The sequence below is a fragment of the Rhinopithecus roxellana genome, chromosome 4, assembly GCF_007565055.1.
Source record: "Rhinopithecus roxellana isolate Shanxi Qingling chromosome 4, ASM756505v1, whole genome shotgun sequence".
Taxonomy (NCBI): domain Eukaryota; kingdom Metazoa; phylum Chordata; class Mammalia; order Primates; family Cercopithecidae; genus Rhinopithecus; species Rhinopithecus roxellana.
The window spans coordinates 51,114,358-51,140,784 of record NC_044552.1 but is presented as its reverse complement, the minus strand read 5'-3'; the positions used below and the strand labels follow the sequence as shown (position 1 = coordinate 51,140,784).

Genomic DNA, 26,427 nt, shown 5'->3' with positions numbered 1-26,427 from the left:
CGTGAGCCGCCGCGCCCAGCCGATGTACCGCATTTTTAATCTCTCCAGAATAGAATGGATTAGAAATTTAAACTCTGTCAACTCGTTGAATGTTTGGAACTCTATTAGTTCCTGGCACCAGTAAAAACTTTAAAAACTCAGTATATGTTGCTAAATGAAGGTAATATGAAGCCTGTCAGTTTTCACAGGCAAACTCGTAGTTAAAAAGATTTAAATTGTGTAAAAACAAAGTATCACCTGATAAACAAGTACATTCACTTTAGAAGAAATAACGGTAGTTTGGGCTTTAAGAGGTGGGGCGGGGGACCAAGTGTAAGTTCCGGTGCTCAAACCTGAGAGGCCGACTACAAATCCCAGAGTGCCTCGCGGGCGCCGTCTCCACGGCACTTGGGTTTCAGGGCCATGGAGTCGCAAGACCTTCTCTCACTGCATTATGGGATCTGTAGTGAGACGTGCCTTGCGTTGGCTCTTTCCTCCTGCTGGGCACCAAAGCGCGTCTTTTCCTCAACCTCCAGTCTGTCTGTGCTCTCAAAAACTTCAGTCGTTGTAACGACTGTGACTGTTGAGAAGTTTGTATTCCCGCATTCCTGGCGCGGGACTCTAGCCAGAGGCTTCGAGGACTTTGTTGCGACTGTCCCAAGCGTCCAGTTCGATGCTTCTCAGGGCGGCTTGCCTTAGGGGCCCACCCCTAAATTTGGGTTGTAAACATCTTTGAGGTAGTGCTTGTTCAAGTTCGCTTAAGTGTTCACTTAGCCCAACACGCGGGTTGAGCTTGAGGTTCGGCACCGGGGCAGCCTCACCCAGCGTCAGGCGCGCGCATACAGTAGGTCCGCGACCCCTAGCCTACCACGAGGCAGCCCGCGGGGCTGCGTGGCCGGGCAGCGCACACGGGCAGCACCGACACTGCGCATGCTCGGCGCGTCGGCGCAGGTTTGCGCAGCTGAGGGGGCAGCACCGCAGCGGCGTCCGGGGTCTCCAGTAGGGCTGAAGCTCCGGTGTTCGCATAATACCCTGCTTCGGCTGGCAACGGGCGTCCCTCCACTCCCCAAGTCCCCGGCCGCCGCCGCCACCCCAGCGCGCCCCGATCTGGCCCCCTGCCCCGCGAAGATGGCTGCCGTACGCCGGGCCCGCAGTTATTGCCGCTGCCTGGTGCGCTTCTCCGACCGAGAACTCTGCTAAGCTCTGCTGCAGAGACAGGCAGGAGTAGACACCCAGACACCCAGCACCCCTCCTCCGGGGGGCGGTGCAGTGGGGGCACGGAGAGCCCCTCGAGCGCAGCAGGCCGCCCCGCCAGCATGGTAACCTGGCCAAGGGCTCGAGGGTGGACGCCGCGGGGCGGGAGCGCGGTGTGCAGGAGGGGCCGGGCCTAGGGCTGGGGGTCGGCGGGGCCTCTGGGAGAAGTGGGAGCTTCACGGTCACCACCCGTTAGAGGGCCCTGGCCTGACAGGGAGTGCGTCGGGGGGCGGGGGTTGCTAACCCTGGCTTCTCCCCAGGGTTCCTTCCTGCTGAGCCTCCCCAACCCCCGCCGGGCTCTATGTGAGGAGGAGGGTTTGCAGGACAACCGGGGAAAATGCCCCTTCTCGGCTCGCTGAGTATGTTGAACCAGTCTCGGTCCTCTGGAGGGATTTTATCAGAAGCATTGAGCATAGATTGAGGTGAGCTGTCACAGCGCCTGAATTCGGAAGGGAGCTCTGGTAAGCGGAGACACTTGTTGCTTGTCCTTCTGCCGAAAAGCCAGGCCCACCGACAGGCCCTGCCGGCTCCTTGAAGAGCCCTGGGTGGAGGACGCATTTACCCAGCGAGGCGTCAGTTCCCTGGGTAGTATGTTGGCAGGTGGTCCTGGCGGAGTGGGATTGGAGGGTTCGTCTCTGCGGCGTCGGTGCGGTCCAAATGGAGAGACTGAGCTAAGTTGCAGAGTTTGACAGCGCAGATTCCATGGGACTGTTCCCTACTGGAATATGTCTTCTCTGCCCTATACCTTCCTTTGGTTTAGAATACATTGTTCATCTGAGAAACCAATCTCTGACTGGGGCTTAAAGAATCAGGGATGAAATAATTCCAAACGAATTAATTTATAGTAGAGTCACATATTTATTGCATAAATGAATGGCTGAATTTATTTTTATTAAATTAATCTGGAGGATAGAAAAGGCGTCAATTGCCCCTGCTCCTAAACTCTCAGTAGTTCTTTGACCAGGATTAAGCACTTAGCCTTTATGAGTTTATTAATCCCACCTGTGAAACGGGAGTAACATGATGAAGACATGGGCTACTCATACACATGAACTAAAGTGAAGGTGATATTTAGGTCAAACTCGATTATGAAAAATAAAAGAAAAACTTCCAAGTGGTAACTGAGGCCCTACTTATTTCAAGTAGTAGTTGAATTGACCAAATGTCAACTCAGCCAGATCCCAGATATAATTGTTTGGTTTTGTGATCATACTGTCAACATCAAAGTAAGAGTGGTTTAGTTTCACTATAACACAGGGGAGAAGAAAGGTACTGTCTATATTACACTTGTCCCATTTCCTTTCCTCATCCTTCAGATACACATTATCCACATGACATTTTGTCAATTCAACCAATATTTTTGAGTACCTATTATCAGCCTGGCATAGTGTGAGACTGGGAGAATACTAGATCTTCAGTAGAACCAAACCTGCAAGGTGATTTATGATAAACTTTTAATCAGAGAATGTCACATATGAAAAGGGACCTCAGTAGATCACCGTATCTCTTTATTGATGTCCCACAGACATGACAGCTGAGGCCTAGACAGGCCTTTACTACAAATCAAGCAATGTGTTTGGCCTTATGGTTACAGAGGTAACTGAGATGTGTTCCTGTCCTGGATGCCTTAACTCTAGTAAATGAAACAACGAACCTCAGTACAATTGTTGTCATAAAAATAAGCACAAGTGTTATGGGAACACAAAAGAGGCAGTTAGAAAGGCTGAAAAATGCTTCTAAGATGAACCCTGAGCTGAATCTTGAAGCATGAGTAGAAATAGCTAAGTGAGGAAGAAAGCATTCCAGATAGAGCAAGCAGCTTATGCAAGCCAACTGGACAGAGCAGGGGAAGCTCTTGAAGTCAGTTTAGAATGACTACTAGGCAAGAGTTAGAAAACTAAATTACAAAAGATACCCCACAGAACTCAGGTCCCCCTCCCATTACCTCTACTTAGAGTTTACAATAATAAAGCAGACTCTTACTTGAGAAGAGAGAAAAATACACTTCTCAGTGGGATTTATACATTCAGTCTTTCATTACATACTTTCCTGCTGGTGGTGGTCTTAGTAGGAAAATCTCCCGACTTGAAGAGACTGAAAAGCAATGTATTTGATAATACATTAATCCTTAAATTTTCCATTTTTCTAGAAATTCATCTGAGTTCTTGATCTCATTTATTTCTTCACAGATATATGCTTTACAGTGTGCCTAGCATTTTACCATATACTGACTGGTTCAAGTATGAAAGGCACCTCTGCTTTGAGTCTGCTTGCCAGAGATAAGATAGGAGGCAAGGCTAATTTATGTTCTGTAATATAGTGCAAGTATATCTGGTAGCTGTGTTAAAGACGTGTGTTAATATAAATACCACCCCCCCACCCCGTCCTGCCCCGAAATAACATATGACTAAAATTTGCAATTGTAAAACTTACCATCTTTGGAACTAGTAAAATTAAATGGGTTTTATTATTGTCTAGCTAAGCTTTAAGGTCATTTCCCTGATTGCCACATTTCTTTACAGTAAGTGTGGAGCAAGTTTCATTTGCTAATAAGTCTATTAGCTAACAGACTGAGCTGAGGCAACATGCCATTTTCACTGGAAGGTAGGGTTTAGTTTAATTTAGCAAACATTTATGGAGAACAAAAGGATAAAATGAAAGTCATCTGACTGAAACCTCTATTAAGTCCCGAGTCACACACAGTAATTCCAGTCTAGCTTTATTCCACTGAAGCCAATCCAATATATAAAAATTTGATTTATAGACATAAAATAGAAGGGGTTTCTTTATAAAAGCATTTACTATTAAAAGTCTGACTAAGAATCTTTCCTAGTACACATAAAATACACAGAAGTCTTATTTGCATAGAACACATTTAGTAACATGCTAGCTGTATAAAAAAAGTGACATCATCTTATGGACTATATTCTTTTTTTTTTTTTTTTTTTTTTTGAGACAGGTCTCACTCTGTTTCCCGGGTTGGAGAGCAGTGATGCAATCTTGGCTCACTGCAACCTCCATCTCCCAGGCTCAAGTGATCCTCTCACCTCAGCCTCCCAATTAGCTGAGACTACTGGTGTGCACCACCATGCCCTGGTAATTTTTGTAGAGACAGGGTCTTGCCATGTTGCCCAGGCTTGTCTCAAACTCCTGGGCTCAACCAATCCTCCCACCGCAGCCTTCCAAAGTGTTGGGATTATAGGCATGAACCACCATATCCTGCCTGAACTATATTTTCTTAAGTGATGAACTATATTTTCTTAAGTGATCCATGAAACAAAAACTATCTGCTACAGCCAGGCATCACTGCACAAGCCTGTAGTCTCAGCTACTCAAGAGGTGGAGCAGAAGGATCTTTGGAGCCCGGGAGATTGAGGCCATCCTTAGGAGACTCTGTCACAAGAAAACAAACAATTTGCTGAACTCCATAGGACAGCTAAATGTTACTGTTTTCTGAAACAAAGTTGTTATTTTTAGCCACCTAACAATACATTTTAAACTAGAGCCCAGTGAATTTATTCTACAGTATCAAAAAAAATTCAAGTATCAAGTTACATCTGATTGGCATCGTTAAACTTACCTGTGAAGAAGGTATCTACAAAGAAGCAATGTTGTATTTCATTAGCATGAAACATTATAGTATTTTCTGGTTTAGTACTTGTAGAAGTTTATGGACACTAAAATTATTTGGGCTTTTTGCCTTAGACTCAATTATGTTTAGAACATCTGTCACAGCACCTTGTCAACTGCATACCAGAACATTTCTCCTCCTGATGGAAAATACAACATGACCTATGAGGTAGTCTTGCAAAAGAAAAAAAAAATCTTGGCAAAATCTAATCTAGCCTCTCAAGATCCAGCCACAATTTACAGAAAATAAAGAGTAAGAGGTCAAAGGAACATATTTATTGAAACTTCAGCAAAATCTAGCTTCTACAGAAACGACCCAGTTTCATCCCAAATAAATTACAAGAAAAAAGAGTGAGGATTATAAAAGACTTGAGACATATCAGTCAATTACAATGTGGACTTTATTTGAATCTTGATTTCACAAACTGAAATATATGTAATTTACATATGACATCTTGAGAAATATGAATACTGTGACTTGGTAGTTGATATAAGGAATGACATTGATAATTATTGAAGTTGGGTCATGAGTACTTAGGGATTAATTCTCTTTAAATATTTTTCTCATAAAAACTTTTAAAATCTTGTAGAACTAAAAGAATACCAAAGATGTTCCTGTTTTATTTCATTTTTTTCTAAGAAGAAAAAGTGAAAATAATTTTTCTTTTCTTTTTTTCTTTTTCTTTTTTTTTCTTTCTTTTTTTTTGAGATGGGGTCTCTGTCATCCAGGCTGGAGCACAGTGGCTCTATCTCTGCTCACTGCAACCTCCATCTCCCAGGCTGAAGCAACCCTCCCTCCTCAGCCTTCCAATTAGCTGGGACCACAGGCATGCACCACCACACCTGGCTGATTTTTTGTATTTTTAGTAGAGATGAGTTTTCACTATGTTGACCAGGCTGACCTTGAACTCCTGACCTCAAGTGATGCTCCTGCCTCAGCCTCCCAAAGTGCTGGGATTACAGGTGTGAGCCACCACACCTGGCCAGAAGAAGAGAAAATAATTTTTATTATAGATTATCAGTAGTTATGTATATTAATGAAGGATTTGGCTTCATTTACCTAATTACATTAATCATAAATCATTTATGAATAGTAATAAACTTGAATTGTTACTTTTTATAACACAGTTGGCCCTCTGTACCTGCACGTTCTGCATCCTGGGATTCAACTGTGGATCAAAAATATTTGGGGGAAAAAAAAGCAATACAACAATAAAAAATAATATAAATTAGGAAACAATATACTACAAGAACTATTTACATGGCATTTACATTGTGTTAGGTATTATTAGTAACCTAGAGATGACTTAAAGTATATGAGAAGATGTGCATAGGTCATATGCAAATATGCCATATGAGGGACTGGAACACCCAGGGATTTTGGTGTCCTGGGGGCTCCTAGAACTAATCCCCTGTAGATACTGAGGGACAACTGTAATTAAATTGATTTTTGGATGGATGCAACTGATGTTAAATTTGGCAGGGGCGGCGAGGAGGGGAATGTTAGGATTCACGATAACGTGAGTGCTGTGGTTTGGATTAGAGAATATGCTTTTCAGACTCATTTTCCTTTGGAAATTAATAGTCAGGTCTCAAGTGCACCCTACAGCCTTGCTACTCTAAGTGGATTCCACAAAGTGTTGACAGTATGGTACTAAATAGCAAGTAGCTGAACGGGAAATGTAGGTTACAGAGGGCAACTGGTGTGTGTATATTTCTGATGTTATTTGGGTTTTTTTCCCCCTCAGGCAGAAGCTGAGGAAGATTGTCATTCTGATACTGTCAGAGCAGATGATGATGAAGAAAATGAAAGTCCTGCTGAAACAGATCTGCAGGCATGTTTCTTCAATTGTGTCTTTGATTTTTATTCCATTGTTCCCATACATATGGAGAAATTGATCATAATCATGGGTAGTTGTAGGTTATTACTGTTTGCATTGAATTTAACTGTTTTCTTACTGGTTTGTAGAATACTCAAACTATGTTATGGCTTTGTGAAAAGAAGTATCAATAATGGCTGCTTGTAGTTTAACATATGGGTTTAAAGTATTCAAACTAAGGCTTACACATGACTCAGAACCCATAATCTTAAAAAGATTGATGGGTTTGACCACCTAAAAGTTTAAAACCTGTGTATAAGAAAAGGCAAGGCATCATAAATAAAGTTAAGAGAAATAGCCAACTGGGAAAAACTGTTTACCATATATGGGCAGAGGGTTCATCTTCTTATTACATACAGCACTCATATATTTGGAGGAACAGAGGATAAAAGGATATGAATGGACTGTTAATGGCAAAATAATACAAATGGCCATTAAATAGTTGAAGTGATAATTAACCTCATTAATAATTTAATCAGATTGGTGAATAATGTGTGTTGTTGTCCAGGCTGTGAGAACACTCATGCAGTGTACATGAAAATGTAAATTGCTACAGCTTTCTGGAGGGCAGACCAGGTAATATGTATCAAAATGAAAAACATGCATTCCCTTGATACAGCAATTCTACTTCCAGGAAATTAATTTTAAGGAAATAGTGGGGAAAGTAAGTAAATATGCAGTATAAAGATGTTTAGTATAACATTGTTTATCTGGAAAAACATCATACAACTTAAATATTCATTACCTGTTATTAAGTAATGGTGCATCCATACAGTGAAAACACTACAGCCGTTTAAAAGGATGAAGTAAATATGCATTAAAAGAGAAAAAAAGTTGCTATAACTAGTTGTGTCTCACTGCACTTGTAAGGTTAATAATTGGAATGGATCGTCTAGTAGACATTGAATGCTACTAAAGATTCTGCAGGTCAGAAATCTGTAACATGTTAAAAGCGTAGCAACAAAGCAGTGTACAGAATATAGAGAAAAATTAAAACCTTCTAGATATGTCTTTAAAAAAAAAAAAAAAAAGGAAGCCAGGAATAACATATGCAACCCTGTTAGCAATGGCTGCCTTTGGGCAGAGTGTGTAACCCAGTTTGGGTTCCCCAGGAAGCAGACTAAATGAAGACTGCTGTGCAGGAAGTTCATTAAGGAGTACTCTTGGGATCAACACCTATGGAAGGGAAAGAGGGAAACAAATGGGCAGGGAGAAGACTAGCTGTAATGCAGTCTTAATGGACTGCTTAGCCATCCTCGAGGGAGTTCTGAAGATGAAATACCCTTTCAGGGCTGACCTGAGTTGCAGAGAGCCAAGCCTTTATTAGCCATTGATCAGTCATTGGGTGGGGATTGAGAGGACAGTGTGATTTTGCTGAGGCAGTACCCAAAAGGGCTGACTAGTCAAGTGTTTTCAGATAAAACTCTCAGCAGTTTGGGTAACAAGTTCTTTATTTCTAAAAGGGAATTTGGGCAACACACCAGAGTCTACCTTATAGGGTTTACTTTTTATGTGCTTTAAATTTTTTTTTTTTTTGAAATGGAGTCTCGCTCCGTCACCCTGGCTGGAGTTCAGTGGTGCGATCTCAGCTCACTGCCAACCTCTGCTACCCAAGTTCAAGCAATTCTCATGCCTCAGCCTCCTGAGTAGCTGGGATTACAGGTGCCTGCCACCACACCTGGCTAATTTTTTTTGCGTTTTTAGTAGAGACAGGATTTTGCCATGTTGGCCAGGCTGTTCTTGAACTCCTGACCTCAGGTGGCCCACCTGCCTTGGCCTCCCAAAGTGCTGGGATTATAGGCATGAGCCACTGTGCCTGGCCTTTAAATTTTTTAAATAATAAATATTTGAAAAAATATTTTCTTTTTGAAATACAGAATGTTAATTAAGAGAAAGACTTCAGGCTTACCTATAGATTTTTTGGCAGCATTCTTAATATCTACTAGATGATATAGTCATTAAAAAATTATTAGAAGCTTATAACTTCAGCCTGTAAGTGAAGGCTTATATTTTCATCCTAATTAAAATTCGGTGCTTTAATGTAATTCGACTTTTGCTGTATTGACATGTATTTTATGCTAATTTCTTGATTCTTTAAGTTTTGAGCAGAAAATTATTTTAAAAGATAACATGTATTTAATGGATATTTAATAATTTAGAAGGCAGTGGACTTAGAGTAATAAGTATATACATGGAAGTAGGTATTGGACATATTGGACATATTGATACATTGTTCCAGAGTTGAGCTACCCTTCCTTGATGAGTCCTAAAATGCTGTTCTCCCGGTAGGCACAACTCCAGATGTTCCGAGCTCAGTGGATGTTTGAACTTGCTCCAGGTGTAAGCTCTAGCAATTTAGAAAATCGACCTTGCAGAGCAGCAAGAGGCTGTCTCCAGAAAACAGCAGCAGATACCAAAGGAAAACAAGAACAGGCAAAAGAAGAAAAGTTAAGTATTATAGATGTTGTAACAAATTACCTTTTTTTAAAATTTTATTTTGGCACATGGACATTTTCACTGACACAATAGTCATTAAAACCAGACTTTTGGAACATAAACACGTATCTTGTAAAATAAAAATTTTGACTAGTATACTATTTCTCACAATTTCTTCTAGGTACTTTGGATGGTACCACTACTCCTGCATGGCTTTTTTCTCTGTAGGTACACTATCTTCATTGAGCTGTCTTTTGTTAATTTATAGACCTCTGGGATTCATGTGGTTTCTAAAAGATTGATGTCTTTGAATTTATTAACAGAACCAAAAAGAAAAAACAGAATTTTCTGAATTTATTAATAGAACTGAAAAGATTGCTCACATGTTAATGTCTTTCCAGAGGTCTTAATTTCATGCAGTATTTTGTTGTATTTTGAGTTGATCAGCTTACAATAATGCATTAATCTTTTTCTTATTCTGGAAAATTTTGAAATACTTTCACATTGATAATATTTTGAATGCTGTCTAATATTCATATCTCTTCTGGTACTTAAGAGCAGGCACAGCATACCATTTCATTTCTTATTATTCTTCTTCCATAGAGGCTGCCATCTTTTTACCATCAGATCCAAGTTTATGTTTACAATTAGTCATTAAATAATTGGCATTATCATAATGACTTACCTTCTATCTCCTCTTAATTTTTATTTTGAAATAATTACAAGTCCACAGGTATAGGGAAGTCCGGTGTACCCTTCAGCCTTCTCTGATAGTAACAACTTGCATAACTATAGTACAATATCAAAAATGAGGAAATAGACATTGGAACAATCCACAGTTTACTTAGATTTCCTGGGTTTATAAACACTTGCCTGTGTGTATGTGTATAAATAGTTGTTTGCAGTTTTGTTAGAAGGTAGCCTCATGTAACCGCCACCACAATCAAGATACAGAACTGTTTTATAGTTATATACTCCCTTTCCCTAGTCATTCGTAACAACTGACAACCACTGGTCTGTTCTCCATTTTGTAATTTTGATATTCCAAGAATGTTGTATAAGTGGAATCATCCGATATGTAACCTTTTGAGATTGGCTTTTTTCACTAAGTATAATTCCCTCAAGATCAGTCCAAGTTATTATATATCAGTAGTTTGTTCCTTTTTATTGCAGAATAGTATTGCATGGTATGGATGTACCCCCAGTTTAACATTTATTGGTTGAAGGACATTCGAGTTGTTTCTAATATTTGGCTATTATGAATGGAGCTATGGAAATATATGTGTAGGTTTTTGCATGAACATAATTTTCATTTCTCTGGGATGAAACCCCAAGAGTGCGGTTGCTAAGTTCTATAGTAAGTGCATGTTTGATTTTAAAAGAAACTGCCAAAGTGTTTTCTAGAGTATCTTATATTAAGTTCCCACTAGCAATGTGTGAGTGATCCAGTTCCTCCTCATCAGCATTCAGTGTTGCTAATTTTTAATTTTGTTTTTATTATTTATTTATTTATTTTAAGGCAGTGTCTCGCTTTGTCATCAAGGCTGGAGTACAGTGGCGTGATCTCAGCTCACTGCAACCTTTGCCTCCCGGGTTCAAGTGATTCTCGTGCCTTAGCCTCCTGAGTAGCTGGGATTACAGGCCCCGCCAGTAATGCTGGCCTAATTTTTGTATTTTTAGTAGAGACGGGGTTTCACCATGTTGATCAGGCTTGTCTCGAACTCCTGACCTCAAGCAATCCACCTGCTTCAGCCTCCAAAAGTGCTAGGATTACAGGCGTAAGCCACCATGCCCAGCCAGATTGCTAATATTTTCAATGTTATGTTTTGGAAGTTCTTTTTGTATTCTAGATACAAGTCTTTTGTAGAATATGTGGCTTGTAAATATTTTCATCCTCTTAACGGCATTTCACAGAGCAAAAATTTTTAATTTTGATGAGGTCCAGTTTATCAATTTTTCCTTTTATGAATGGTGCTTTTGGTGTCAAATATAAGAACTCTTTGCTGAGTCCTAGGTCTCCAAGATTTTTTCTTTTCTTCTAAAAGTTTTATGGGTTTTACATTTAAGTTCATGATCCATTCAAGTTAATTTTTATGTAAAGTATGAGGTTTAGGCCAAGGTTCTTTATTTTGCCTATGCATGTCCAGTTATTTGACACAATTTATTAAAAAGGCCTTCCTTCTGCCATCCGTACTAATTTTTAATGCAGGTTTTCAAAAATTTTTACTTTATATTTTTATAGGCTCGAGAACTCTTCCTAAAAGCAGTAGAAGAAGAACAAAATGGAGCTCTCTATGAAGGTAAAAATTCAGAGCCCAGGTTCATATCATCATAACATTTCTGAATAATGACTCTGTTATTAACCATATTTTTTTTTACTGTAACATATTTGGTATAGAACATCAGTTTTCTTAATACATTCTTCCTTCAGTACTCATTGGAAATTGGTTCCAGGAGCCTTTGTAGCTACCAAAATGCTTAAGTCCCTTATATGAATGGTCTAATATTTACATATAACTTACTTATTATGTAAATAGTTGTTATACTGTATTTTTTTATTTGTTTTATTTTAAATATTTTTGATCTGCAGTTGGTTGAATCAGAGAATGTGAAACCCATGAATACAGAGAGCCAACTGTATTTGAAATTGTTTTTTAAAAAATGAAAAATAGAAATTGTTTTTCTATATAACCTGTCTTTTGCAAAAAAATATTGCTGAGAAACATCATCATATTGGTAGGATAAGCAAAATAACTTTTTTTTTTACATTTAGCTTTAGTTATTCTTCATTAATACAGTATTTAAAATTGTTCATTTTACAATATGCTCTTTTTATGGGTGAAAATTACTTCAGAGGATGGGAATATAAAGGATAAATTGAGGAAAAAATACATGTTTTTCTTTCTAAGTTCCAATTTACATATTACTAACAGAAATATGTGGTAATATACGTGTCAGCTTTGTGTCTTTTATTAACCCAATAGAAATGTGTAAATAAAGTGATAGGACTATTTACCATATTAAGTTTGTAACTATGCTTTCATTTTGTGATAGTAAAGATAATTGAGGCATAGGAAAAATCCTTGTGCTTGAATCATTTGAAAATGCCCCAAAAGTAACATCATTCAGAGTTACTGCATTTATGTGCAAATTTCTTCTAGTGATAATTTTCTTTAGATTTTTAGAAAGGCCCAATTGGTCAAGTCCCTGTGCAGCCTTCATTGGTTTGTGAAATTCGCATCTCCACTTAGTGTATGGTAATTCATCCAGAATAATAGAACATGGCAGAATATATTAAATTATAAACTTCTTTGTAGGGAAAAAGAACTAGTCAGCCTCTACAGCTCCAAGTTCTACTGGTATATCTCTGTGGGGAGAGTTAGTGAATATTACAGCTGTAAACTGCTTGTCTAGATTTGTAAAAAATAAGTTTTGAAGATTGCTTATGTAAATAAGAGGCAGCTGGGCTAAAGGAAGTTAAATTTAAAGGATAATTAAACAAAAAAACTATTATTTATTCCACCCAGTAGGAAACGTTTAATTTTCCTCAACTTTGTGTCTTAGAAAAGTTTGCTTAGAAGTGTTTTTGGCCAAACATGGTAGCTGACGCCTCTAATCTCAGCACTTTGGCAGGCTGAGGCAGGAGGATCACTTGAATCCAGGAGTTCAAGACCAGCCTGGGCAACATGGCAAGACATTGTCTCTACAAAAAATTTAAAAATTAGCTGAGTGTGCTGACTGATGCATGCCTGTAGCCCTAGCTACTCAGGAGACTGAGGTGGGAGAATCACTTGAGCCTGGGAGGTGGAGTCTGCAGTGATCCGAGATCGTGCCAACTGTACTCCAGCCTGGACAACAGAGTGAGACCCTGTCTTAAAAAAAAAAAAAAAGAAGTATTTTTGTTGGCTATAGCAATTGCATCTTCAGAGCCCAAAGAAAGACAACTATTTAAAAATGCATGATACATAAGAGGGTGAGGAAAAAGATGGGAAGGGCTAATACATAAGAGTAAAATACAACATCTAAAGTTTAGGGAAAAGTTTCTTTCTGAGCAGTAAGGTTTGGAAATAGTTTTGTGTCACTGAACTACTGTTGCATGTAGAAAAACAGAATTTGGCTGATTGTAGAGAAAGTTACCAAATTAAACCACAGTTAAGGGTAATCAAAGGAAATGACAAAAATGTGTGGTGATAGCTAATTTAGCTTTATTTCTTCTTTTAGCCATCAAGTTTTATCGTAGGGCTATGCAACTTGTACCTGATATAGAGTTCAAGATTACTTATACCCGGTCTCCAGATGGTGATGGCGTTGGAAACAGCTAGTGCGTATATAATTTGATAGACAGTAATGCATAGAGTTTGTTAAAGTTAAGCATCTTTGTCCTGTTGACTCTTAACGTAAGATGGTGCTAATTCTGTTAAGCTCTATACTCTTTAGTATATCTTTGTTTATAAAGTTGTAGAAATTTTTTAATTAGGGAAATTGAAAGATTAAGACATGGAAATGCACCTTTTAAACAGATACAAAAATAATAAAATGAAAATGGTTTAAAAAAATAAAAGCAGTAGTTACTGAAAGGAGTAAATTAAAGGACACATTTCAACTTTCTGAAACCTATTTTAAGTAGAAAGTTTTAAAATGTAATTAGGCTAAATTTGGCAAAATGTTAATAATGGTTAAAATTGAGTGATGGGTACATGGAATTTTATTACACTAGTTTCCTTTTGTATATGTTTGAAATTTTACATTTTAAAAAAGGCTTCTAATTCTATTAGGAAAATGCTGAACTATAAAAGACGTTATTATTCTCTTAATTTTTTTTAGTAGAACATTAAAACTCTAACATTAAAAACACAGGTGCTAATATATTCCTAAAAGAAATCATATTTGAATTATATAGTTGCCACTTGCATCAAAGCCATGAAGTAGCGTTGGTTTTATGTGGATAAAGATCAAGAAAACTTATCTTTAAGGCAATCCTTTTGAAACTATTTGCAAGACAATTATAAAATTGTTTTGGTATAATTCCACTGTCTCCCAAAACTCAATTTGCTGATATTAGAAGGGAAGGGGGTCTGTACCCATGAGAGAATGTCAGGTTAAAAATAGGCAGTACAGAGAAAAAAGTTTTGGTAATGAAATATTAGCTATTATATTAATATATTCCCTCTGTCATGAAATAATTGTCACCTTTATTGATAACATATGCTTATTGCCAATGCTTTTTTAACTGCATATGGTATTAACACTTAAGCTTTGAATAAGTCATATTAAAAACATCTCAACGAGGTCAATATTAATAAAAGTGTTTAAATTTTCAGCTAATAATATTGTTCACCAAATTAGAGTTAACAGTGTGAGGTAGTTCATACTTAAAATGAATCACTTGGGTTTTTTCTAAACCTTCTTTATATTTGAGTAGAGTTGTTTAGACTCAGCTCTTCGCCAGTTTTATAAATATGTGCCAGATGCTGTTAAGAAAGATTGTATTAAAATATTAAAGAGGCATTTCTTTTCTTTCCCATTTTTTATACAAACCCAGATGCTATGAAAGTTCCTTAAGGATTCATCTTTTTTTTTTTTTTTTTAATAAAATTTGATAAGCCCTAAAAGTTTGCCTTTTTCTTTCCTGTAACGTTTGTAGAATAGCCATTGAGTCCATCTAGCCTCAACCACACTTATATTTTGTTGTATTATAAAATGCCCTTCCTGTTTTTTGTTTTTTTTTAAGTCTGCATCACTTGAAACTTCCTGGTTTTCTAACTTTGCCTTCATCCAATCCTCTTTGTAAGTCTGATCATCTTTAAGGTTTACCTTCAGTAAAAATAGAAAGCTCAGACATTTTTCTAGCACCCTTCACTACACATTTGCATATATTGATAGATGATTTGTGAACCCTAAGATGTTTTGAAAGTAGGTATTTTCCTCTCTGAAGGTAGGCTGATAAGGCAAATCTGTTAGAAAACGCTTGGCAAGTAAGTACCTCAGATGACATCTGTAGATTTGGTTTTTATCCAGTTAGAATAAATTAAGGTTAAAGAACATACTACATTAAGATTTTTTAAATCATTTGAAAGTTTTCACTAACTCATAAAATCTCTACTTTACAATAAAATTAGTTAAATCTCAACACAACACCTGTATCCAAAAATTCTAATTCTTTCTGGATGATAATTACTGAAGCTTTTTTCTTTGAAAAACTGGTATGGTATTCCTTTGTAAGGCAGGAGAAATTCATCACATTTAAAAATGTATCACATATTGAATAAGCTTTAGGTGACTTTTTGTAAAGCAAATTTGAAAATGCTATGAAAAATCAGTTCTAAACTATACGCTTATAGACTGAGGCACTTAATTTATTCACCTTCTTTTTTTCAGCATTGAAGATAATGATGATGATAGCAAAATGGCAGATCTCTTGTCCTACTTCCAGCAGCAACTCACATTTCAGGAGTCTGTGCTCAAACTGTGTCAGCCTGAGCTTGAGAGCAGTCAAACTCATATATCAGGTGTGAATACTTGTTTTTTATAACTCAGTGAGAAATATCTTAACCTTAGATTAAAGATTTCCAAATTTATAAGGTCAGATAATTTGCCAGATAACTGCTGCTTTAGTTCAGAATATGATGGAAGATCTAGTTATAATTATCATTTGCATATACTATTAAGCTGTTTTGTGGTTTTGTTTTGTTTTGTTTTTTTGAGATAGTCTCACCCTGTCACCCACGCTGGAGTGCAGTGGTGCAATCTTGGCTCACTGCAACCTCTGCCTTCCGGGTTCAAGTGATTCTCCTGCCTCAGCCTCCCAAGTAGCTGGGATTACAGGTGTGTGCCACTACGCCCTGCTAATTTTTTATATCTTTAGTAAAGACAGGGTTTCACTATGTTGGCCAGGCTGGTCTCGAACTCCTGACTTCATGATCCACCTGCCTCGGCCTCTGAAAGTGCTGGGATTACAGGCATGAGGCACTGCACCCAACCCAGTAGTAAGCTGTTTTAAAATCTAAAGCAGAACAGTTTGTAGTGCTGTTGTTTAAGGATGCCATACCTTTTTCAGTAAAGATCTAACAGGGTAAGTCTGAGTTGTTGAGATAGCCCTAAGAAAACTGAAGGAATACTGGTATCATGAAGCATTTCAACCATGCTGAACAATTGTCCTGAGACAGGCTGAATGTTCAGAAATTAATGTATTTTTGGCTGGGCATGGTGACTCATTCCTCGCCTGTAATCTCAGCACTTTGGTAGGCTGACGTGGGAGGATCACTTGAGGCCAAGAGTTCAAGACAAGCCTGGCCAACATGGTGAAACCCCACCTCTACTAAAAATACAAAAATTAGCTGGGTGTGGTGGCACATACTGGTAGTCCCAGCTACTTGGGGGGCTGAGGCTGAGAATTACTTAAACCCGGGAGGCAGAGGCTGCAGTGACCTGAGATTGCACCACTGCACTCCAGCCTGGGCAAGAGAGCAAGACCCTGTCTCAAAGCAAAAAGAAAGAAATTAATGTATTTTTAATATGTTAAATATTGTTTGGCTCAGGGCTTTTTCAGAGGAGGACAGTTGAAAGTTTGCAAGGAGGTGAAAGTAACTTTAGTGTTAATAGATGCAATATGGATCACACACATACATAGTAGATTATTTTTCTAAAACATTTAATATATCTGATATGAGGGAAAATAGTGTTTTATAAAAAGTAGCTTCAGATCTATACTGAAAAACAAAGATATTTATGTCTTGATGTTAAGAACCATTCATTATTATTGAGTAGCTAAATACATTCATGCTTCAGCTCTGAGCAATACAGAGGGTGTCATTTATAAATTTCTAGGAAGATATAAATGTACTGGGAATGTGGTTGTGACAACATAATGACATACAGAAGAGTCACTGAAGGCTGATTTTCTTTTGCAGTGCTGCCAATGGAGGTCTTGATGTACATCTTCCGATGGGTGGTGTCTAGTGACTTGGACCTCAGATCATTGGAGCAGTTGTCGCTGGTATGCAGAGGATTCTACATCTGTGCCAGGTACTAAGTTTTTGTTTTTGTTTTTTAAACAACTCAGACAACGGTGAAAACAAAGATGCTCCTTTGCCAATTTTGATAAAATTACTTGATTAGTATTCTGAGTTAAAGCTTAGAATAAACAAGTTTTGCTAAGCTGTACTTAATTTTCTCAAATAACTTAGAATTTAAAGGCTAGAATATGCTGGGTTTATAGGGTATAGAATAATATATAGGACAGATGTAGTAACCCATACTGCGTCCATAGGGTTTGCATGTCAGCTTAACTGATATGGGAAAAAGAATTATATTAGAAAAATATATTCAAGTCATCTTTATAGTAACTGTAAATCCATTGTGGTAATGGTTTAGAATAAAACAGCACTCGAATTTTCTTGTGGCTCATTAAAAGTTATTCTATATTTTGAAAATTTTTCTATGTGTGGGAAAGGACTCTATTCAATAAATGGTGCTGAGATAACTGGCTAGCCATGTGCAGAAGATGGAAACTGGATCCTTTCCTTACACAGTACACAGAAATCAAATCAAGTTGGATTAAAGACTTAAATGTAAAACCTAAAACTATAAAAACCCTTAGGCCAAGGCAGACAGATCAACTGAGGTCAGGAGTTTGAGATCAGCCTGGCCAACATGGTGAAACCCCATCTCTACTAAAAATACAAAAATTAGCCGGGCATAGTGGCAAGGGGCTGTAGTTCCTGCTACTTGGGAGGCTAAGGTAGGAGAGTTGCTTGAACCCAGGAGGCGGAGGTTGCAGTTGTGCCAGCAACTGGGTGTGTCCAGCCTGGGGGACAGAGCAAGACTCTGTCTCAAAAAAAAAAAAAGAATAAATAAAATTTATAAGGAACCTAAATTCACAAGCAAAAAACGACCCCATTAAAAAGTGGGCAAAGGACGTGAACACTTTTCAAAAGATATATATGTGACAAACAAGCGTATGAAGGAATTCTCAGCATCACTAATCATTAGAGAAATGCAAATCAAAATCACAATGAGATATCATCTCGCATCAGTCAGAATGGCTATTATTAAAAATAAAAAGGATGCTGGTAAGGCTGCTGAGAGAAAGGAACGCTTCTGTGCTGTTGGTGGGAATGTAAACTAGTTCAGTCACTGTAAAAGCAAGTTTGGCGATTCCTCAAAGAACTTAAAAGAGAAACTACCGGCCAGCCGCGGTGGCTAAAACCTGTAATCCCAGCACTTTGGGAGGCCAGGGTAGGCGGATCATGAGGTCAGGAGATCAAGACCATCCTGGCTAACACGGTGAAACGCCGTCTCTACTAAAAATACAAGAAAATAGCCAGGCGTGGCAGCATACGTCTGTAGTCCCAGCGCCTGTAGTCCCAGCGGCTGATGAAGCTGAGGCATGAACCCGGGAGGCGGAGCTTGCATTGAGCCGAGATCGCGCCACTGCACTCCAGCCTGGGCAACAGAGCGAGACTCCGTCTCAAAAAAAAAAAAAAAAAGGAGGGAAACTACCATTTGACCCCAGCGATCCCATTATTGGGTATATACCCAAAGAAATATAAATCATTCTGCCATAAGGACACATGCACACATATGTTCGTTGCAGCACTCTTCACAATAGGCTGACCTGGACTCAGCCTAAACGCCCATCAACAGTAGACAGGATAAAGAAAATGTGGTACATACATGCCAGGGAATACTACAAACCCATAAAAAAGAATGAGATAATAACTTTTGCAGGCCAGATGTGGTGGCTCACGTATAATCCCAGCACTTTGGGAAGCCAAGGTGGGAGGATCAGTTGAGCTCAGGAGTTTGAGACCAGCCTGGGCAACATGGTGAAACCCCGTCTGTACAAAAAATATGAAAGTTAGCTGGGCATGGGGGTGTGCGCATATAGTCCCAGTTACTTGGGGGACTGAGGTGGGAGGATTGCTTGAGCCAGGAGGTCGAGGCCGCAGTGAGTTGAGCCATGTTCATGCCACTGCATTCCAACCTGTCAAAGTGAGACTTTGTCTCAAAAAAAGAGATATTCTTTGCAGCAACATGGATGAAGCTAGAGGCCATTATCCTAAGTGAATTAACATAGGGATAGAAAACCAAACACCGCATGTTCTCACTTATAAGTGGGAGCTAAATGTCTAGGCACACATTGACACAAAGAAGGGAACAATAGATACCGGGGCCTACTTGAGGGTGGAGGGTGAGAGGAGTGTGAGGATCAGAAATACCTATTGGGTACTATGCTTATTGCCTGGATGACAAAATAACATATACACTAAACCCCCATGACACACAATTGATCCATAGAACCAACCTGCACATGTACTCCTGAAACTAAAAAGTTAAAAAAATTATTTTTTGCTATGCAAAGAATAATTCTAGTTTAATATAAGGTCATTTGAGACTAGTCTGTCATGGGCATCTTATATAAAAATATATACTTAGTCTGTATATAGAATTTTTTAAAATAACTTTTGTTCTTAAAATTCAGGTGCATTATTTTTAAATTAATTCCATTTGGAATCTTGTAGTTTTCATAAAATGTTTGAATTTCTTGAAGACTCTTTTTCACAATTCTGTGTGCTGTCTATTTAACAAGTACCTATTAAACACCTAGTGGATTGCCACTAGGGTCTGTAGCACTGTTGTGTCAATCTAAATAACAAGCAGAGAGACTCTCTAAAAGAAATTTATTTGAGAATAATACATTGCAATGGGAATACACATGCCATATTAAACTATTCAGGGAAACAAAGGTTTTTAAAGGAAAAAATGAGGATTACATAATTGTTTTGAAATAATCCTTGACTACACAGATCAGTAACAAGGGTGACGCCAGTCTGAGATTGGACAGGCAGTTTCTTGGGCAGATGTCCTTGCAGCAAAAATATTTTTTTGTGTAAGGTTGTGATGGCCTTTGTGCAAAGTTGTGTTTTTTATAGTCTTTTTTGTTAACCATACTTATTATAGAAGCCTGAGAACCTTCTCTTCATGGCCTTCTGCAGCTCTCTTTGTAAGGGTTTTCTTAACATTAGTGACTCCATTTTTATTTTAACAACTTTCACATTTTCCCCTTTTGATCAGTATCTTTCTCTGATCATCCTGTAGTTAGGTTTTGACATCCCATAGTACCAGGATAGACAGATCCTGGTTGCTAGTCTCATCCCATGTTGGGGAGAAAGATTAACGACTAGGAGTCCGTGTCAAAACCCTTTTAAGCCGCATTTGGGCAAGAAGGGATGTTTGAAGGGAATGACTCTCAGGCTGTGTCTACCTGGATTCCATTATTAAGTTTGATTTTTGTCTGTTCCATAGTCTTTTTTACTCAAAATGCTGGGCCAGCATTATTGTTAGGTGTGGTACTTCTGCAGAAATTTAACAAGTAACAGATACAAAGTTAATAGTAATATGATAATTCCAATTTGCATAATGGTTTTGAGCCATGAACCTAGGCTTAAAAACGACTAATTGAGTAGATCAGTGACCACAGGGGATTAGCTGAGACCATGTAATCATGTGATCTGTTTTCTTATTTTGTGTACGTGGGTCTCAGCTTTATCAGAGGGATTTATCTAGGTACAGCATGTAGTACTAGTGATAGCACAGATATTTTCTTCTTTAACCAATGAATACTAAAGGATTTCTTGGGTTAGGTTCTGTTAAGTTACCAGCAGAAGCTATTGATTATGAAATTTCAATTACACCATTATCCTGTCAAGTGAAAAAAGTAGCATTAAATGGGGGTAAAAGTCTTATTATGAAATGGTTCTGGTATCATGGGAAAAGCTGTCTACAGCTTTCACAAAAACATCAGCTTCTCCTAATTTATGTTTGAATGTCTCTGGTCATGATATTGTTGTGTGGCTCATAGATCAGGCATGAGACTTGTTTCTTAAACTTTGAATAGTTTCAGCTTATAGGGCTTTAGGAACAGAAGTTTTTGTTTTTAGTTGGAGTGTTGTGGTCCAATCCTGAAGGAAACTAGGAGAATTCATGAAACAGTCCAGTGTACGTGTGGATAACAACAGGTGTATTGTAGTTTTTTTTTAAGAAATTTTTTTTCCTACATTGATCATATAGGAATTTAAGATTTAAAAATCTCTTGAGGTTAGGAAGTCAAAGAAAGGTAGACTTTAGACTTCACTTAGGGTCTTAAGGTTCTTGGGCCTGCTGGGAAGTGACAGGTTTTACTCAGGATAAGGCTGAGAACTCTTGAAGCCAGATGTTTTATGCACATTCTTAAATATGACATTTTCAGTCAAAGCCTTGGTAATATAACTAATGTTTCTAATTGTATCCTCATATAGAGAGAGTAGATTTTTATTGAACTTATATAAATAAAAATAATATGAATAGTTTCTGAATTTTGGAGAAATCAAGTAGGGAGAAAAAGCAAATGGTTCCACCTTTGTTCACAAAAGTCTACTAACATCACAAAGACATTCTCTTCATAATTTACATCAATTTTATGTAATTTTTTGTTTTGCTGCTTGATCTTTATTAGTAGTTCTATGAACTCATGAATTTATTAGAGTTCTGGAAATTTTTATTTAGTCCATTGATCTTAAAGTTACCAGAAATCTTTGTTCAAGAGTACTGCTAGAGTCTTTTCCATGAACAGCAGCTTTGGACTGTAGCTGATTGCAAATGTTTTTAGAGAATTCAAAATAATAATTGTGATGACAAAAACTTAGAATAGCCATGTAAAATCTGGTGAAAGTTCTCAGTTGACAAGGAAATTTAGTTATTTTTAGTACATGTAGCATTTTAAGATAACAACCAGAATCATGACCGACAGTGTCACATCAGGACTATCAGACTTTTATATAAATTTCATCAAATCTTTAGAATACATTAATAACATCTATACAAATACAGCTTTAGAAAATATTTAATATAATAGAAATTTATAACTAATAGCATACTAGATTTTTATGAGTTTACATAGTTTTTGAAACATTTATATCAATAACATACCCATAAATGTAACTGAAAGAAGATCTAATACTTATTATTTAGCAGTGCCTCCTATACAATTTACCAAGTGAGGTTAATCATTTGATATATCTACAGGATGAGAGATACGTTCTTTGAGGCTTTCCAGGAGCCCAACTAGAAAATCCCAAAGTTGGCTGGGTGTGGTGGCTCACACCTGTCATCCCAGCACTTTGGGAGGACAAGGCAGGCGGATTACCTGAGGTCGGGAGTTCGAGATGAGTCTGACGAACATGGAGAAACCCCTTCTCTACTAAAAATACAAAATTAGCTGGGCGTGGTGGTGCATGCCTGTAATCCCAGCTACTCAGGAGGCTGAGGCAGGAGAATTGCTTGAACCTGGCGGAGGGTGCGGTGAGCTGAGACCGCACCATTGCACTCCAGCCTGAGCAACAAGAGCGAAAATCCATCTCAAAAAAAAAAAAAGAAAATCTCAAAGTTATTTTTCAATTGGAAGGCCTTAATTTAGGATCTTGATTCTGGGGAAACCTGCCAGAGATGTCAAAGGTTCAAAACATTTGATCAAAACGAAATTGCTGGCTACTGCAAAGTTACTCATTTAACCATACTGATAATCAAAAGATCTTAAAAGCAGTGCAGAAAGTTACATGGATGTAAAAGCCTTAATCCTTGTAAAGCTCAGTTTTCCTAAGTAACCAAAAACCTAATAAAGAAAACACAGGCGTTATATTGATAAAACATTAAATTTTTTTTTAGGCCAGTTGCCAAAAAGATAAAGAAATACCTTTTGTAGGGTATTTGCCACCTTTTGTAGGGTATTTGCTTCTCCTTGTGGGAAACCTATTTAGGTAACTTGGAAGTTAAACCTGATAAAAAGGGTACTTGAATTTAATTAGGGACAGGAAGTGTCTAGGGTTACGTGTCCACATTAGAGAGGAAATATAAACAAGAAAACTAGTAACTTGAGCAGGAGAATACAGTGGCTCTTAAATAGCATAGGAAGTTTCCTGGTTACATGGAATAATTCATATACCATGTAAAGCCGAAAGTACAGAATCAAGTTATATTGGAGGAAAACATTGCTCTTCTAGACCTTTAAACTAAACATTTCAGGCCGGACATGGTCACACATGCCTGTAATCCCAGCACTTTGGGAGGCCAAGGTAGGAGGATTGCTTCAGCTCAGGAGTTCAAGACCAACCTAGACAATATCTCTACTAAAAAAGCAAAAAAATTACCCGGGTGTGATGGTGCACACCTAGCTACTTGGGAGGCTGAGGCAGGAAGATGGCTGGAGCCTGGCTGCAGTGAGCTCTAATCACGCCACAACAGCCTGAGTGATGGAGTGAGACCCTGTCTCAAAAGAAAAAAACAAAAAAACAAAAAAAAAACAGGTGCAGTGGCTCACACTTATAATCCTAGTAATTTGGGAGGCTGATGTGGATTGATGGGTTGGTCCCAGGAGTTCAAGACCAGCCTTAGCAACGTGGTGAAACCCCATCTCTACGATAAAATAGAAAAATTAGCTGGACGTGGTTTGTGTACCTGCGGTCCCAGCTGCTCAGGAGGCTGAAGCTGGAGGATCACCCAAGCCTAGGAGTTCAAGACCACAATAAACCATGATCATGCCACTGCACTCCAGCCAAGGTGACAGAGTGTGAGATCGTATTTCAAAAAAAAAAAAAAGATAAACATTTCAGTGTCAGGCTATTAACAGCAGAGCGAGAACTAGAGGGAAAAAATTAAGAGGAGTTGACAAAAAGGTTGAAGGAGAGAGTTATCACCCTAGCCAAGCAAAAAGATACACTTTTTCAAGGGTAGAAAGAACAGAAGGCAATGGTGTATGACCTGCAAATCATGTGCAGGAGGGGTACAGCAAAAGTTGAACTTCTGATATAAATCTGAGAAGTTTCAGAAAGAACAATTTTACCTTGAGAAGTGAAATTACCATTCTGAGTGAAAAAGACAGCATTTCCAACCTGGAACTAGGGAAATTAATTAGATCCCAGGAAGAAATAGAAACTGTAGTTTTGCAGATGGCTGTTCAACAGATTTTAGAATTTAAAATCAAAACCTCTTTCAGTTTTATTAATACTAAGAGCAAATTAATACTTTAAGAAAACCTCGTTGTTCTAACAGAGGACCAAGTTTTTTAGTTTTGTATTAGTGTATTTATAATAGCAAAGCTCAATCTTTAGAAAGGCTTATAAACAATTCTCTTCAATTATAGCCAACTTGACCACACACAAAATCTTTTATGAACCTCATCACAGCTTACATTGATGATATGCTTGGACTTTCTGCTCTGTTGTATACCTTCCTCTTTTTTAACCATTTTACTTTAGGACATTTTAGTCATTTTACTTTAGGACAAAAATCTACCATACAAGATTCTTTTTTGTACAAAATTATTCTCTTTTTCACTTTTTTTTAACCAAAAATATATCTTTGTAACTTTCTTCACATCTCTCTCTCCTACTTACTGATTTGTTTCTTATTCCATATTTTGAAATAGGCTTTAAATAACCTTTAAATTACACAAAATTCTTCTTTATTTAATCTTGGCTAACATGTCATAGGCAGTGAGTTTTATCTCAACATGAATGGAAAAGTCAGCAGATTTCAAAGTATAAAGAAAAAAATAACTTAGACTATATATATTCTATAGTTGCGGGTTTTTGAATGATGATAATTTGAGCCGTAAATTTTTCTTGATGTAATTTTGCTCATCAGTTTAAAAATGTGCACAAGAATAGGCTATAAGATGTAGTCTGCTGGAATCCCAGAAAACCTGGCATGTTTTAACATTTGAGAATCCCATTCTGTTCTTATTACTCTCTTGAGAGGAAAGAAAATTCTGCAAATCCTGTCAGGGAAAGTCAGGAGTTTAGACCTGTGTTTTAGATGGTGGTGACTGCCCGAGTGGTTTGTCTTTTTTTTTTTTTCTTTTTTCTTTTGAGACAGTCTACTTTGTCACCCAGGCTGCAGTACAGTGGCACGATCTTGGCTAATTGCAACTTCCACCTCCCGGGTTCAGGCGATTCTCCTGCCTCAGTCTCCCAAGAAGCTGAGATTACAGGCATGCACCACGACGCCTGGCTAATTTATGTATTTCTAGTAGAGACAGGATTTCACCATTTTGGCCAGGCTCATCTCTAACTCCCAACCCCAGGTGATCCGCCCACCTCAGTCTCCCAAAGTGCAGGAATTACAGGTGTGAGCCACTGTGCCTGGCCCTAGGGGTTTTTAATTAGCCATCTTGTGTCCACCATTCAGAATCTTTATTTTTGCTCGTGGAAGATTTTCAGAAGAAGCAAGGGAAAAGAGTCAAACCAAATCAAAAGCCAAAATAAGAATGTTCACAAATATTTTAGCCCAGGCATTGCAGATCAAACAAAATATTAAACTGAGTGCACAGACAAAATCAAAAGTAAATTCACCAGAAGACGTGAACAGAATGTAAATTCTGTAGAAACCAAGAATACCCAATCTAAAAAGACATTTTTCTTTACACCAGAAAGGACTTACCAGGAAATACATAAAGTTTATCATCTCAAAAAGGGGTGTATGGTCCTTTATTAAGATGACCTTATCCAAACCAGATCCCAGATTATATCAAGAAGCCTCTACCAAAAGGAAGGAGGCTCAGCCTGAAAGAAAATTCACCAGGGCAGAAAAGGCAAGCCATGGAAGTAGAGTGCTCAGAGCACTCAAGTCAGTACTGCACACTGGTTCTAAGAATCTCTGATTCCTTCAGGTAATACTCTTTTCAGATCCCACTTCTGACACTTTGGTATGTCAACCTAAATAACAAACCACCTAAATAACAAATTCCCAAAAATTATTTGGGATTAGAGCATCACAATGGGAATACACATGCCATGGTAAACCATGTGCTTATTCAGGGAGGTAAAGGCAGGCAGGTTTTTAAAGGAAAAAATGAGAAGGATTACATAATTGTTTTGGAAATAATTATCCTTGGCTACAAAGATCATTAACAAGGGTAATGCCAGTTCAAGTTTGCACAGGCAGTTGGCTGGGCAGATGTCCTTGTAGAAGTATTTTTTGTGTAAGGTTTAATGGCCTTTGTGCAGGGTTGTATTTTTTGTAGTCTTTTTTTGTTATCAGGCATACAAGTATGAGAACCTTATTTTCATGGCCTTTCCCAGCTCTATCAGGATTTTCTTCACATTAGTGATTTCATTTTGATTTTGACAACTTTCATAGTTATTCCATTAACTTGTAATTGTATGTGAGAAAATACTATAAAGAAGGAATTGGGTTGGTCTGAGTGCAGTGG

The 26,427-nt window shown here is 38.1% G+C and overlaps 2 protein-coding genes across 4 annotated transcripts in view; one reads left to right on the top strand and one right to left on the bottom strand.

Annotated features, from left to right (window-relative positions):
* Positions 1 to 803: 803 nt before the first annotated feature.
* On the bottom strand, positions 804 to 1,297 carry LOC104662893. Its single transcript, XM_030928812.1, has one exon. It carries the CDS (start codon positions 1,295 to 1,297, stop codon positions 839 to 841), a length of 459 nt encoding a protein of 152 aa, XP_030784672.1. The 3' UTR covers positions 804 to 838.
* FBXO9 (F-box protein 9) overlaps positions 1,160 to 26,427 on the top strand; it is a 33,156-nt gene continuing 7,888 nt past the window's right edge. The window contains exons 1-8 of one of the 3 annotated variants that reach the window (XM_030928811.1): positions 1,160 to 1,298; positions 1,494 to 1,655; positions 6,612 to 6,698; positions 9,033 to 9,191; positions 11,422 to 11,479; positions 13,401 to 13,500; positions 15,558 to 15,688; positions 17,090 to 17,204. In XM_030928811.1, coding sequence (XP_030784671.1) covers positions 9,045 to 9,191; positions 11,422 to 11,479; positions 13,401 to 13,500; positions 15,558 to 15,688; positions 17,090 to 17,204 — 551 coding nt within the window. In that variant the 5' untranslated portion in view covers positions 1,160 to 1,298; positions 1,494 to 1,655; positions 6,612 to 6,698; positions 9,033 to 9,044. Of the gene's footprint in view, positions 1,299 to 1,493; positions 1,695 to 6,611; positions 6,699 to 9,032; positions 9,192 to 11,421; positions 11,480 to 13,400; positions 13,501 to 15,557; positions 15,689 to 17,089; positions 17,205 to 26,427 lie in introns of all 3 variants that reach the window. The other 2 variants (XM_030928810.1, XM_010364030.2) reach the window with 2 other exon arrangements.

What these genes read in the sequence shown, in the direction of transcription:
- LOC104662893 (XM_030928812.1), bottom strand. Translation starts at nt 1,297, where the DNA reads ATGCTGGCGGGGCGGCCTGCTGCGCTCGAGGGGCTCTCCGTGCCCCCA.